General features: G+C 38.1%; 2 protein-coding genes across 26 annotated transcripts; both read left to right on the plus strand.

Moving 5' to 3' along the window:
• Nucleotides 1–7: 7 nt before the first annotated feature.
• LOC104813219 (heat shock 70 kDa protein, mitochondrial-like) lies at nt 8–8,872 on the plus strand. Of its 25 annotated transcripts, none has more exons than XR_771725.2 (6): nt 11–274; nt 391–544; nt 2,892–2,941; nt 3,035–3,162; nt 3,267–3,297; nt 3,379–3,433. XR_771725.2 is itself a non-coding variant. In XM_019201863.1 (3 exons), the coding sequence occupies exons 2-3, from the start codon at nt 7,350–7,352 to the stop codon at nt 7,911–7,913; spliced, it is 480 nt and encodes a 159-aa protein (XP_019057408.1). In that variant the 5' UTR covers nt 3,445–3,638; nt 7,186–7,349; the 3' UTR covers nt 7,914–8,872. The 25 variants fall into 25 exon arrangements, 1 of the variants encoding a protein (XP_019057408.1); XR_771726.2 differs by having other exon boundaries at nt 13–274; nt 3,267–3,275; XR_771722.2 differs by having other exon boundaries at nt 8–274; nt 3,035–3,297.
• A 628-nt stretch (nt 8,873–9,500) lies between these two features.
• Nucleotides 9,501–11,622, plus strand: LOC104813269 (heat shock 70 kDa protein 9, mitochondrial-like). Its single transcript, XM_010540841.1, has 5 exons — nt 9,501–9,844; nt 9,963–10,032; nt 10,102–10,174; nt 10,262–10,888; nt 11,005–11,622. The coding sequence occupies exons 1-5, from the start codon at nt 9,670–9,672 to the stop codon at nt 11,401–11,403; spliced, it is 1,344 nt and encodes a 447-aa protein (XP_010539143.1). The 5' UTR covers nt 9,501–9,669; the 3' UTR covers nt 11,404–11,622.
• Nucleotides 11,623–12,377: the final 755 nt, after the last annotated feature.

A 12,377-nucleotide genomic window follows, 5' to 3' on the forward strand; every position in this document is an offset into this window, starting at 1 on the left:
ATACATGTCAGATGAGTGTTGAATCGAGGAAGTGAAACTTAAATTCCAAAAATATCCTTTTGAACATACCCTACCTATCTATCTGCAGCTTGCAATCTCCTCTCCTCTCGTTTCGCATCTCTCCGCGGCGGAGCGCTTCTGGCTCTTAGACCGAAGGAAGAACCCTCTCTTTTCATCGTCTCCCCATCCATACTGCGCTTTCCGTTTTCTGTCGACCAGATCCTGATGATCTGGCCATCCACCGGCGCTCGAGTCTGCACGGCATGTCTGTAAGGTGAATTCATGTCTGTTATTGCAGATCTTGTTTCTTAGACTGAATAAAAACCTCTCCTTTATCCCTTTCTTCATCCTTACGGCGCTCTGATGGATCTTCCGTTTTCTGTCGACCAGGTCTGGATAACCTTGCCACCGGTTCTCGAGTCTAAGACTAAAGAAAAAACCTCTCCCTTATCCCTTTCTTCCTTGCGCTCGGAGGCTCTGCTGGGGATCTTCCGTTTCCTGTTGACCAGATCCGGATAATCTGGCCACCGGTGTCGAGTCTAAGGTAAATTCGTATATATTATTGCAAATCTTGATCTTTAGACTAAAAAAACCCTTCTTGATTATCTACTCTCGATGACTCATGGGCTTCCATAGGTTCAGTATTCTTGTTTGAGTATGAGTTTCTTATACCAGAACGATTATCTTTGTCCGATGTCGCCGAATGTTCTGTAAACTCTAGATGCAAAATGACATACCTTTCGAAAACAAGTAAACACGCGTATATGTTACTGATTAACATAACAAAACTGTACAATGGTCACACTTTGATAAAACAGAAGTGCAATTTTTTACCTTTTAACAGAAAAATAGTTATAATATCTTTTTTTCTATCTTTCTCTCTGTACCGGTTTCTCTCGCAGCACCTTCATTTTTGTTCCTAACTCCAGTAAGTCTGGTTTTTCTTCACAGAAATCCAAATCCAAAAACATGTTTTACAAAATCAATCGAAATTCGGGAATCTAAATAAGAACAACGACAATATTTGAATGATTCCAATATGTTACGAACTTTGTTTTGTTTCATGCGTTCTTTCCAATCCCACAATCCAAGCCCTTTTTCAAATGTTTGCACTTGCTATTGTTTTTGCATTAAAAACGTATTTTTATAAATGTTAATGGTCATAACAAATTGACACTGTTTATACCTTTCCAAATGTGGTCTTTCTTTGGTCGAAATATTCGTAATACAATGCAAATCATTTTGTACCATTATTTACTTCATCATTAAAATATCAAATTTCATTGTTAGAGAAAAGTGATTATAATTAGATTATAATAATGATAGGTATCTGTACAAAATTTCTATAGAAATGTACGTCTGCTAGAATTTTGTCAAATCCATCTATAGATTGAAATCATTAGTTTCTCCCTTCAACGATCCAAATAATCTTTGATTTTGCCTCTTCACTATATGACATCACGTGCTCCGGAACATCAATTCCCCTGCACTATTTATATTTTAAGTTCGCATTTTGTTTACTGGACATTAAACAATTTGGTTTGTAGACAAAAATGAGACAAAAACACTTACTTTAACTTAATTTTGCATCTCCGAGTGAGGATATAACCGCCTTCATCATCATTCACCATCCTGAAAGAATAAAAAACATATAAAAGTTTCGTAAGATAATGAGATTAATTATAATAATTATTCAACTCATCTGAAACCCGTTTGTTTAAGAACTTTGTGATTCTCGTTTTTTCGTTTAAAATCTTTAGTTTAATATGCTGTCACCTAATCAGTTCCACACTTTTCATTTTTTGTCTCACTTCCGTGGGATATTTGGTAATATCAAATGATACTTTTATTCGTCAACCCAAACATTTATTCCATCGTCGTCTATCACAGAATATTTGTGAACCTGAATATCATCAATTAACTAAGTTTCTAATAGTACCATAAAACAAACAAAAAACTAATCGATTTAAAAGTTTTCTAACCTGACAAGTTTTAAATTTACGTATAACTTCGCAAGATGAAAATTTGGTTACCCGCACATGCGTGTATTAATTGGAAAAGTGAGAGTTCATGTTATAAATAGAAAGGATGATTCTCAAATAGGAACTAATTCATAGTAAAATCATTTCCAAAAAGTGAGGACAAAGTTTTTCTTTTACCGTTTCTCCCACAGGATTGACGGTAAGCAAGTGAAATACACCATTATCATCATTACCGCCGTTGGATGAACAACACACTGTAAGGCTAAGATATAAATTTAACAGCAACACAAATTTAACATTTGCATGTTGCTGTTAAATTTGTGTTGCTGTTAAATTATTTCTTAGACTTACAGTGTGTTCATCCAGCGCCGGTAATGATGATAATGGTGTATTTCACTTGTCTACCGCTAATCCTATGGAAAAAACGGTAAAAGAAAAATTTTGCCCTCACTTTCTATTTATAAAAGGAACTCTCATTTTTCCAATTATTGCACGCACGTGCAGGGTAACCAAATTTTCATCTTGCAAAGTTATACGTAAATTTAAAACTTGCCAGGTTAAAAATCTTTTAAATCAATTAGTTTTTTATTTGTTTTATGATACTATTAGAAATTTAGTTAATTGATGATATTTAGGTTTACAAATATTCTGTGTCGGACAACGATGAAATAAATGTTTGGGTTGACGAATAAAAGTATCATTTGGCATTACGGAAAATCCCAACGGAAGTGAGACAAAAAATGAAAAGCGTGGCAGCTGATTAGGTGACAGCACATCAAAATAAAGATTTTAAACGTAAAAAACGAGAATCACAAAGTTTTTAAACAAACGGGTTTCAGATGAGTTGAATAATTATTATAACTAATCTCATTATCTTACGAAACATTTATAAGTTTTTTATTTTTTCAGGATGGTGAATGATGATGAAGTTGGTTATATCCTCATTGGGAAATGCAATAGTAAGTTAAATAAGTGTTTTTGTTTCATTTTTGTCTACAAAACAAATTGTTTAATGTCCTAGTAAACAAAACGCGAACTTAAGATATAAATAGTGCAGAGAAATTGATGCTCCGGAGCATAGATGCCATACAATGAAGCGGCAAAATCAGAACTTATTCGGATCGTTGAAGGGAAGAAATTAATGATTTCAATCTATGGATTTGACAGAATTCTACCAGATGTACATTTCTTTCGATAGAAATTTTGTACAGATATCTACCATTATTATACTTTAATTATAATCACTTTTTTCTAACAATGAAATTTGATATTTTAATGATGCAGCAAATAATGGTACAAAAAGGATTTAATCATGGTATTATGAATACTTCATCAAAAGAAAGAACACATTTGAAAAGGTATAAACAATGTCAATTTGTTTTTAATGCAAAAACAGTGGCAAGTGCAAGCATTTAAAAAGGGGCTTGGATTGTGTAATTTTCCGAATGCCGTCGACAGTTTCGTAACATATTGGAATCATTCAAATATTGTCGATGTTTTTATTTAGATTCTCGAATTTCGGTTGATTTTGTGAAACACGTTTTTGGATTTCTGTAAAAGAAAATCAGACTTGCTGGAGTTAGGAACAAAAATGAAGGCGCTGCAAGAGAAACCGGTACAGAGAGAAAGATATGATAACTATTTCTCTGTTAAAAGGTAAAAAATTGCACCTTATGTTTTTTTTATCAAGGTGTGACCATTGTATAATTTTGTTATGTTAATGAATAGTATATATATGCGTGTTTATTTTGTTTTTTGTGGATAATACGAGAATTATCTAAAAATTGTGGGAAAGAGAGACGAGTCTCTTTTATCAAACTTGTTTTTCAAAGGTGTGCCATTTTGCATTTAGAGATTATGAGACGCCCAATGACATCAGGTAAGGATAATTCTTCCGGTCTAGGGAGACTCATACTCAAAAAATAATACTGAACCGAGAGAAACTCTATAAGTCATCGAGGGGAGATGAAGAAGGGTTTTTCTTTAGTCTAAGGATTAAGATTTGCAATAACAGATACGAATAATGGTACAAAAAGGATTTTCGTGGTTGCTATTATCGACAAGGGTGAACTCCTTGTGGGGACCCCAGCCAAACGGTTTGAAGACTCTCAGATGGAAATGGTACCGTGCAAGATTGTTAAAGCTCCAAATGGCGATGCTTGGAGCTTTTTTGCTTGCGCAAATGGATAAATACTTTGAAACACTTTTCAGGAAAGACATGGAGTTGGACTATTTGATCGATAATGGCTCTTACTTTAATGTCTACAAATATTGTACAACATTGAGAAATGGTTGAACAAGTACAAAGAGAAGATCTGTACCGAGATTGCGACGGAGATTGAAACCGCTGCGTCACAATTTTGGAGAGTCGATCGGCTGGTTTTCTATGGAGCCGCTGATCCTCTACTCACGTGAGACAAGCCACTAGATTCCGTAAAGAGTTTCTTTAAGTGCTTGGGCAAAAGTCCGAAGCTGCAAGAGAGGCTCTTTGGAATATAGACCAACACATGTCTAAAGGATCTTCCTCCAAGGGGAGTGACTTGGGTGTCACCAATTCTATGAAAGAAAAGGTAAAAAAAACATTCTCTATCGCCCTCATCTTTTGGAAATCAGTTTATTTGTTCAAGTGTATTGGATCCCATCTTGTATTGCAGAGTGAGAATGCCAAGGAACTCTTTCAGCGGTTGGTATTAACAACGAGGGTGAGCTCCTTGTGGGAACCTCGGCCAAACAGTTTGAAGGCTCTCAGACAGAAATGGGGATGGAAATGGCACCGTACATTATTGTTCAAGATGCAAATGGCGATGTTTGGGCCAAAGCAAACAGGCAAAAGTACTTTCCTAGCTACATTGGAGCTTTTGCTATCTCGAAAATGAAGGAATTTGCCGAAGCGCACCTTGGGAAAACTGTCTCCCAAGCTACCTTTCGTCGTTTTGGTAATTTTCTAGATGCACCAGTCAAGTCAAGGTATCCTTGTCCGTTTTACCCGATGATGGCATAGTTACTTTGGCGGCCGAAGAGATACTACCCTACTGGAAAAAGATTAAATTCGATGTGGCTTGAGAGAGCGGCAGAGGAGGGCGCAGAGATCATGGCCGAAGTGGATGCTGCAATAAGATTAAATTCAGTTACAGTTTTTTCTCGGGGAAAACCAAATATAGATTTTGAGTTCGGTGGTAATATTATGCAGGTGGTCGTTGAACAACTGACATTGTCCCTGTTGAACTCTACTTGCTTTTTATGATATATACAGAGTCATCATTGAAGGTGAGTTCCTTTCCCTTCATTGTCTTTTCAGCAAAAACATTATCCAATATAGCCGAGAAATGTTCTATCAATCACCCGATGAATTCATTGATGATACATATAGGACCGATTTATGATGTGCAGTGTGAGTGAAAACAGGGTTCATGTAAGAGACAGTATCAAGAACCACCAGTATGTGCCGCTGCATTTCCGTGTCATCTTCCACAGCCTCGTTGCCTTCTTTTGGTACGCCACTTTTGCTTCTCTTTCACAGTTTATTCACAGCGCCCAATAATCGGAGGAGCTGAAACTAGTCGTTTTATATATTTATAGGGGCTTCTTGATATCCACCGGTATGTGCCGCTGCATTTCCGCGTCATATTCCGTATTGAATCTTGTGTAAAAAAATTTGCAGGACAGATGGTGTTGGCGTTGGTGTTGGTAGATGTCGGGTTTTCGGGTTCTTAAGCCGCTTTGGCAAACCCGAGTCAGATTTTCCCGTAATCGAACACAGCAAACCCGATAGAACTAAATCTCTGGTTAATGGTCACTGTATAGGTTGAGAGACTGAACATCGGTTTTTTCTACCAGAGCGGTCCACGAGGTGGAGGAAACATCCATGGCAGTGAAACCACTGGTGCACTGTGCTTCAGCTCCGTCCCCTACCTTGAATATGTACTGATCCGACGGGAAAAAGGAAAAAAGCCCGAATGGAAGTTTTGAGTCCTCGGTAGGTGAAAAACGGAACGAGACAAGAAAAGATCAATCAGAGGGCTTACATCTTGCGGGGAGAGGTCGAAAGCTTTTCCGCCGATCGTGAACGAAACGGTTGGCATAGTCGGAATGTTGCTGCAGTCCACTGTTGATGGTAACCCTGCAGCTGGAATCTGGCTGCAAAGCTATATACCAAGCATATCTTATAGCAGAGTTTGTTTTATTATATGATCAAACAAATTTATGACGACTGTTTCACAATTATAAAACGACTTCTTTATAATTAATATACGATCATATTACGAGTTCTCAAATTGATGAAAATATTAAAAACCCGTGAATTATAAACATCTCGTAAAATGGATGATGATTATCTTCAATTTAAACTAAATTATGTGGTTTGAGAATCATTTTAATTTTTTTTTATCATAGTTTTCTTACTTTAGGAAAAAGTATACCTTAACGTATATCACATTGTATGTCACACTTTCATATTCATTGTCTTATAACATCCAAAATTTTAAAATTTTAATTAGTTACAAAATGAGTTTAATTTTAACTAAATATATAATGGATTTAATGGGTTAACCATTTAACCGGGTCGAACAATCGGTATGATATTCTCCCTTTATTTGTCGATTACATGCTGATTGGGAAGCTTCCAGCTCGACCCAAGGGTCTTGTTTGGGGATCCTCCATTTCCCTCCAAGGCTTTCCCGACGCCTTGTTGCCCAAGTCTAGGTCTTCATCTGGCTCCGTTACTATGTATATTTCAACCAACAGTCCCCTCCCGCCCTCCATAAACCCTAATCCCCTTTCCCTCAGCTCCAGAAACAAAATGATCTCCGCTCTTTTCGTCTTCGTGGATTTTGGCCATCCTCTCATGATGAGTTCTGCTTGCAAGAGATTGCTGAGCAAGGGCTCACTGTTGCCTCTCAGATTCACTGTCAGATCTTCGGGCGGAGCCAGCAATCGATCTATGTCCTACCACCTCTCATCTCTGCCGCCGCGTGCTCCACTCTGCTTATAAATCTGTACGATTAGTCTACTACATTTTCTTGTGTGTTTATGTATCTTTTTTGGTTGAGAAATTGCGTTTCGTTTTCATTGGAATGATCGAGTATGAATATGTGTGGTTTGGGGTTCATATCTACATTTAGAAGTTGTTATTTTTTTTATCTTTTAACTGATTATGGGAAGTCAAATAAAAAGGGATTTATGAATGAACCTCTAACAATTGCAGCTATGTGCAAATAGGAAGACGCCTTTTGGTTTCTTAGCGAGGCCTTTCAGGTACTTTGATCTCCCGTTTGTGTTGCTGTTAAATTATTGTCTTGCCTTAAGGTGTGTTGTTCATCCAGTGCCGAAAATGACGTACTTGGTATTGACTTGAGTACCACCAATACTATGGAAGAGAAGGTAAAAAAACCCTTTCTCTACGCTCTCATCTTTTGCTAATGAGTTTATTTGCTCAAGTTTATCGGATCCCATCTTGTGTTACAGATTGAGAATGCCCAAGGAACTCTTTCAGTGGTTGCTATTAACCACGAGGGTGAACTCCTTGTACGAGCCTCGGCCAAACAGTTTGAAGGCTCTCAGACACAGACGGAGATGGAAATGGTACCGTGCAAGATTGTTAAAGCTCCAAATGGTGGTGCTTGGGTCGAAGCAAACGGGCAAAAGTACTCTCCTTTCCAGATTGGAGCTTTTTTGCTCGCGCAAATGGATGGATATGCCCAAGAATACCGTGAAACAACTAAGAGGAGTTTTACTGTTATGGTTCCAGCGTGTTTAAGGGACGCACAAATCAAAGTAACCTTCGACATTGATCATCATAACGAAGTTATTGTCTTGGCCAAAAACGAAGCCAGCGAGAAAGAAATGGACTTACTCCCCCTTAAGTCTTACTTTCTTGTTGAGAAGTGGTTGAGCAAGTACAGAGAGAAGATCCCTGCCGAGATTGTGAAATAGATTGAAAAAGCTATGTCTCTATACAGGAGAGCCCAGCAAAACTATTGCGATCATAGTTTCAACAAGTACCAGGACAAGTTGAAAGGTGCAAGAGACGCTCTTTCGAAAATAGGTCAACACATGTCCAAAGGATCTTCCTCCGGTAAATAAGCTTTTATCGCCCTCATCGTTTGGAAATGAGTTTATTTGCTTAAGTGTATTGGATCCCATCTTGTGTTATTACAGAGTGAGAATGCCCAAGAAACTCTTTCAGTAGTTGCTATTAACCACGAGGGTGAACTCCTTGTGGGAACCTCGACCAAACAATTTGAAGGCTCTCAGACACATACGAAGATGGAAATGATACCGTGCAAGATTGTTAAAGCTCCAAATGGCGATGCTTGGGTCAAAGCAAACGGGCGAAAGTACTCTCCTTGCCAGATTGGAGCGTTTGTTGTCTCGAAAATAAACAAATTTGCCGAAGCACACCTTGGAAAAACTGTCACCAAAGCTATCTTCATCATTCGTGGTTGTTTAAGTGATGGACCAGTCAAAGTATCCTTCTCAATTTCACCCGACGATGGTGTAGTTACTGTGGTGGCCGAAGACGAATTCTTCTGGAAAAAATCAGAGGCAGCATCTCTGCAGTATCTTGAGACAGTACAGAGAGAAGATCCCAGTCGAGATTGCGGCAGAGTGTGAAGCCGCTGTGCCTGAACTCAAGAGTGCTGTGGTGGGAAAGAAGGACGGTGAGATCATGCCGAAAATGGAGGCTGCAATAGAGGCTAAGAATAGGCGTTTCTTATCATTAGATTAAGCAACATTGGTTAACAATTTTCTCATCATTAAACTGTTTGTCTCGTATTTGTTGGCCTGTAGCCTTGTGCTAGTTATGTAGAATGTGTCGAAACTATCAGAATTCCAGCTATTGTGCAGCTCATGAATGTGGATTAAAACTTGAAAGATTGATGAATTTTCAGGCCCTGAGGGCTGTATTGTACCTGAGCATACCCTTGTTCATGACACACTGCATGTTTGAACCGTCATTTACCTTCAAAATTCAAATACTTCCCTGTCAAAAGAACAATGACCCGGGGTTTAAAAATGTCTTCTTATATCCATTTTCACTCGGAAAATGGTGAATCTGCACGGCAAAACCGTGATGGAAAAGTGCATTGCCTATCAAACTTGCCATAATAAATATTTTAATTGATTGCATCATTTTCTCCAAAATCACATAAAATACATTAATTAACAAAATTCCATAAATGACAAGAGAGCCATAACAAATATTTATCAAAATTTAAAGAGTAATTCACCGAACCAATACAATAAATAATTGAAGGCATGTATCTTTATTTTTAATTTAAAAAACTCTCTTACATTCTCTCTCTCTCTAAATATGCATCTTTATTAATTTGACTAAAAATGTCAATGTTAACCGAATCTTTTTAGCTAATTTTAATTGATTGCATCATTTTCTCCAAAATATTTATATCATTAATTGGCAGGATATTCTCCCTTTATTTGTCGAGTACATGGTGATTGGGAAGCTTCCAACTCAACCCAAGGGTCTTGTTTGGTCGCATGTTCGATGTTTGGGGATCCTCCATTTCCTTTCAAGACTTTCCCGACGCCTTGTTGCCCAAGTCTAGGTCTTCATCTTGCTCCGTTACTATATATATTCCAACCAACAGTTCCCTCCCATCCTCCATAAACCCTAATCCTCCTTTCCCTCGGCTCCGGAAGCAAAACGATCTCCTCTTTTTTCGTCGTGATGGTGAGTTCTGTTTGCGAGAGATTGCTGAGCAATGCCTCACTGTCGCCTCTCATATCAGATCTCCGGACACTAACCCATACTAATCCATCCTCTGTCGGAGCCAGCAATCGATCTATGGCCACTGCCACCTCTCCTCTCCGCCGCCGCGAGCTCCACCTCCGCTCTCAAATCCGTATGATTCGTCTTTTTTTTTCCTCGTGTGTTTATGCATCTTTTTTGGTTTTGAAATTGTGTTTCGTTTTCACTGGAATCTGCCTTATGCTAATTTCAAAAATTATTTATGAATGAAGCTCTCCCCTCGCAGTTGCAGCTATCTGCAAATGGGAAGACGTCTTTGGGTTTCTCAGCGAGGGCTTTCAGGTACTTCAATCTCCCGCTTGTGTTGCTGTTAAATTATCGTCTTAGCCTTACAGTGTGTTGTTCATCCAGCTCTTGGAAATCCAGCTCTTGGAAGGATGATCTTGGTATTGAATTGGATACCACCATCTCTGTGGAAGAAGAGGTAAAAAAAGCTTTTTCTATCGCCCTCAGCTTTTGGAAATGAGTTTACTTGCTCAAGTATTTTGGATCCCATCTTGTGTTATTACAGATTGAGAATGCTCAAGAAATTATGTCCGTGCTTGCTATCAACGACAAGGGTGAACTCCTTGTGGGAACTCCTTGTGAAAACTCTCAGACACAGACGGAGATGGAAATGGCACCGTGCAAGATCGTTAAAGCTCCAAATGGGGATGCTTGGGTCGAAGCAAACGGCCAAAAATTCTCTCCTTTCCAGATTGGAGCATTTTTTCTCGCGCAAATGAGGGAATTTGTCTCAAACACCCTTGAAGGACGTATCCGTAGGCTTATTGTTAAGGTTCCAGCTTGTTTGAGGGATGTAGAAATCGACGTATCCTTCTACACCAGTTTCTGGGACCGAGAATATACTGTCTTTGCCAAAGAAGAAGCCACCGGGAAAGAAATGGAGTTGGACTTTCTGATCGACAGTGGCTATCACACGACTGTCGACAATATTGAGAGGTGGTTGAACAAGTATAGACAGGAGATCCCTACTGAGATTGCCACAGAGATTGAAAATGCTGTGTCTCTACACAAGAGAGAAGAACGACCGTATGACGAAAAGAGTTTCTGTAAGGGCTTGGACAAGTTGAAAGGTGCAAGAGATGCTCTTTCGAAATTAGGGCAACACATGTCTAAAAATTCTATGAAAGAAAAGGTAAAAAAAAAACTGTCTAAAACTTCTATGAAAGATAAGGTAAAAAAAAAACTTTCTCAATCTCTTGAAAATGAGTTTACTTGCTCAAGTGCATTGGATCCGAACTTGTGTTACAGATTGAGAATGCCCAAGGATCTCTTTCAGTGGTTGCTATTAACAACGAGGGTGAACTCTTTGTGGGAACCTCGACCAAACGGTTTGAAGGCTCTCAGACAGAAACAAAGATGGAAATGGCGCCGTGCAAGATTGTTGAAGATCCAAATGGCGATGTTTGGGTCGAGGCAAACGGGCGGAAGTACTCTCCCAGCCAGGTTGGAGCTTTTGTTGTCTCGAAAATGAAGGAATTTGCCGAAGCACACCTTGGGAAAACTGTCACCAAAGCTGACTTCAAGCTGTGGGGTTATGTACTGGACGTACCAGTCAAAGTAACCTTCTCCATTTCGCCCGACGGTGGCGTAGTTACTGCGTTGGCCGAAGAGATACTACCCTACTGGAAAAGGCATAAATTCGAATAAATTCGAGAGCGGCAGATGGATCTGAACGACCGCATTAAACTCAATGCTTAAGAAGAAAGGGATGCTGCAACAGAGGCTAAGAATAAGACTTGTCTTCCTCTGTCACAGTGTCTTATGTTGTCTTCTCTTTTAGTGTATTATTATTTCCACCATGTTTTGGGTGAGGAAAAGGGTATTATGTATGGAGAAACATCGTCACATGGTCTTCTTCGATACAAGTTTTACTTAACCAAACCGGTTTAGTGAGGTTTATATAACCAATATTTCATTAAACCGATTTTTTGAGGTTTGGATTCTAAAAAGGGGAATTATAAAAACTCCGTCCATTTAACCCTAATCATTGGCCTTGGTCTTGATTCTTGAAGTTAACCCAAAATCTTCCCTACGCTTAAACATGAAAGTATTGGTCATCGATTTTCTTGGGGAGGATTTTAAAAAGGAAAAGTTTATTATTTTTACCTTGTATTTGTTTACTAGAAAGGTAATGTTTCCATTTAGGAAAAAAAAGATTGTATATTCAATTTTTTTCTCGAAATATTTACAAATTAAAATATTTGTACTGACGCATTTTACAAAATCTTCTCCAAGAAAAATTATAGATTGTTGCCCAGACAAATAGACTGCAAATAAATTTTTGGAAAAATTATATAAAAATACCACAATTTGTCAAAACGTACAACATCGATACTGAAATATCGATTGCCGTATATTTAGACATATTGTTGTATTTTTCTAGAATTTTTCCTATTTTTTTTAAGGATTTCAACAAATTTACTCAATTAACCTATGTTGATTTAATTTGAACGTAAACTGTTATTATGATTGAATAAAAAAAATATATATATACATACACATCTCTTCTTCAATATCAATTTTCCTTAACAATAATATACAACTTTGAAATTAGAATGAATTGTGTTAAATATTTTACAGTAAACGATTGATTGATTTTTACGATCGTTTGGTAGGGGTTA

Source organism: Tarenaya hassleriana, unplaced genomic scaffold (assembly GCF_000463585.1).
Source record: "Tarenaya hassleriana unplaced genomic scaffold, ASM46358v1 Cleome1, whole genome shotgun sequence".
NCBI lineage: Eukaryota > Viridiplantae > Streptophyta > Magnoliopsida > Brassicales > Cleomaceae > Tarenaya > Tarenaya hassleriana.

Bases quoted from the DNA above. Each gene is read 5' to 3' on its own strand.
- LOC104813269 (XM_010540841.1), top strand. From the start codon at position 9,670: ATGGTGAGTTCTGTTTGCGAGAGATTGCTGAGCAATGCCTCACTGTCG. The intron at 10,175-10,261 runs GTAAAAAAAGCT...GTGTTATTACAG, and splicing joins CCATCTCTGTGGAAGAAGAG to ATTGAGAATGCTCAAGAAAT. The intron at 10,889-11,004 runs GTAAAAAAAAAA...CTTGTGTTACAG, and splicing joins AAAATTCTATGAAAGAAAAG to ATTGAGAATGCCCAAGGATC.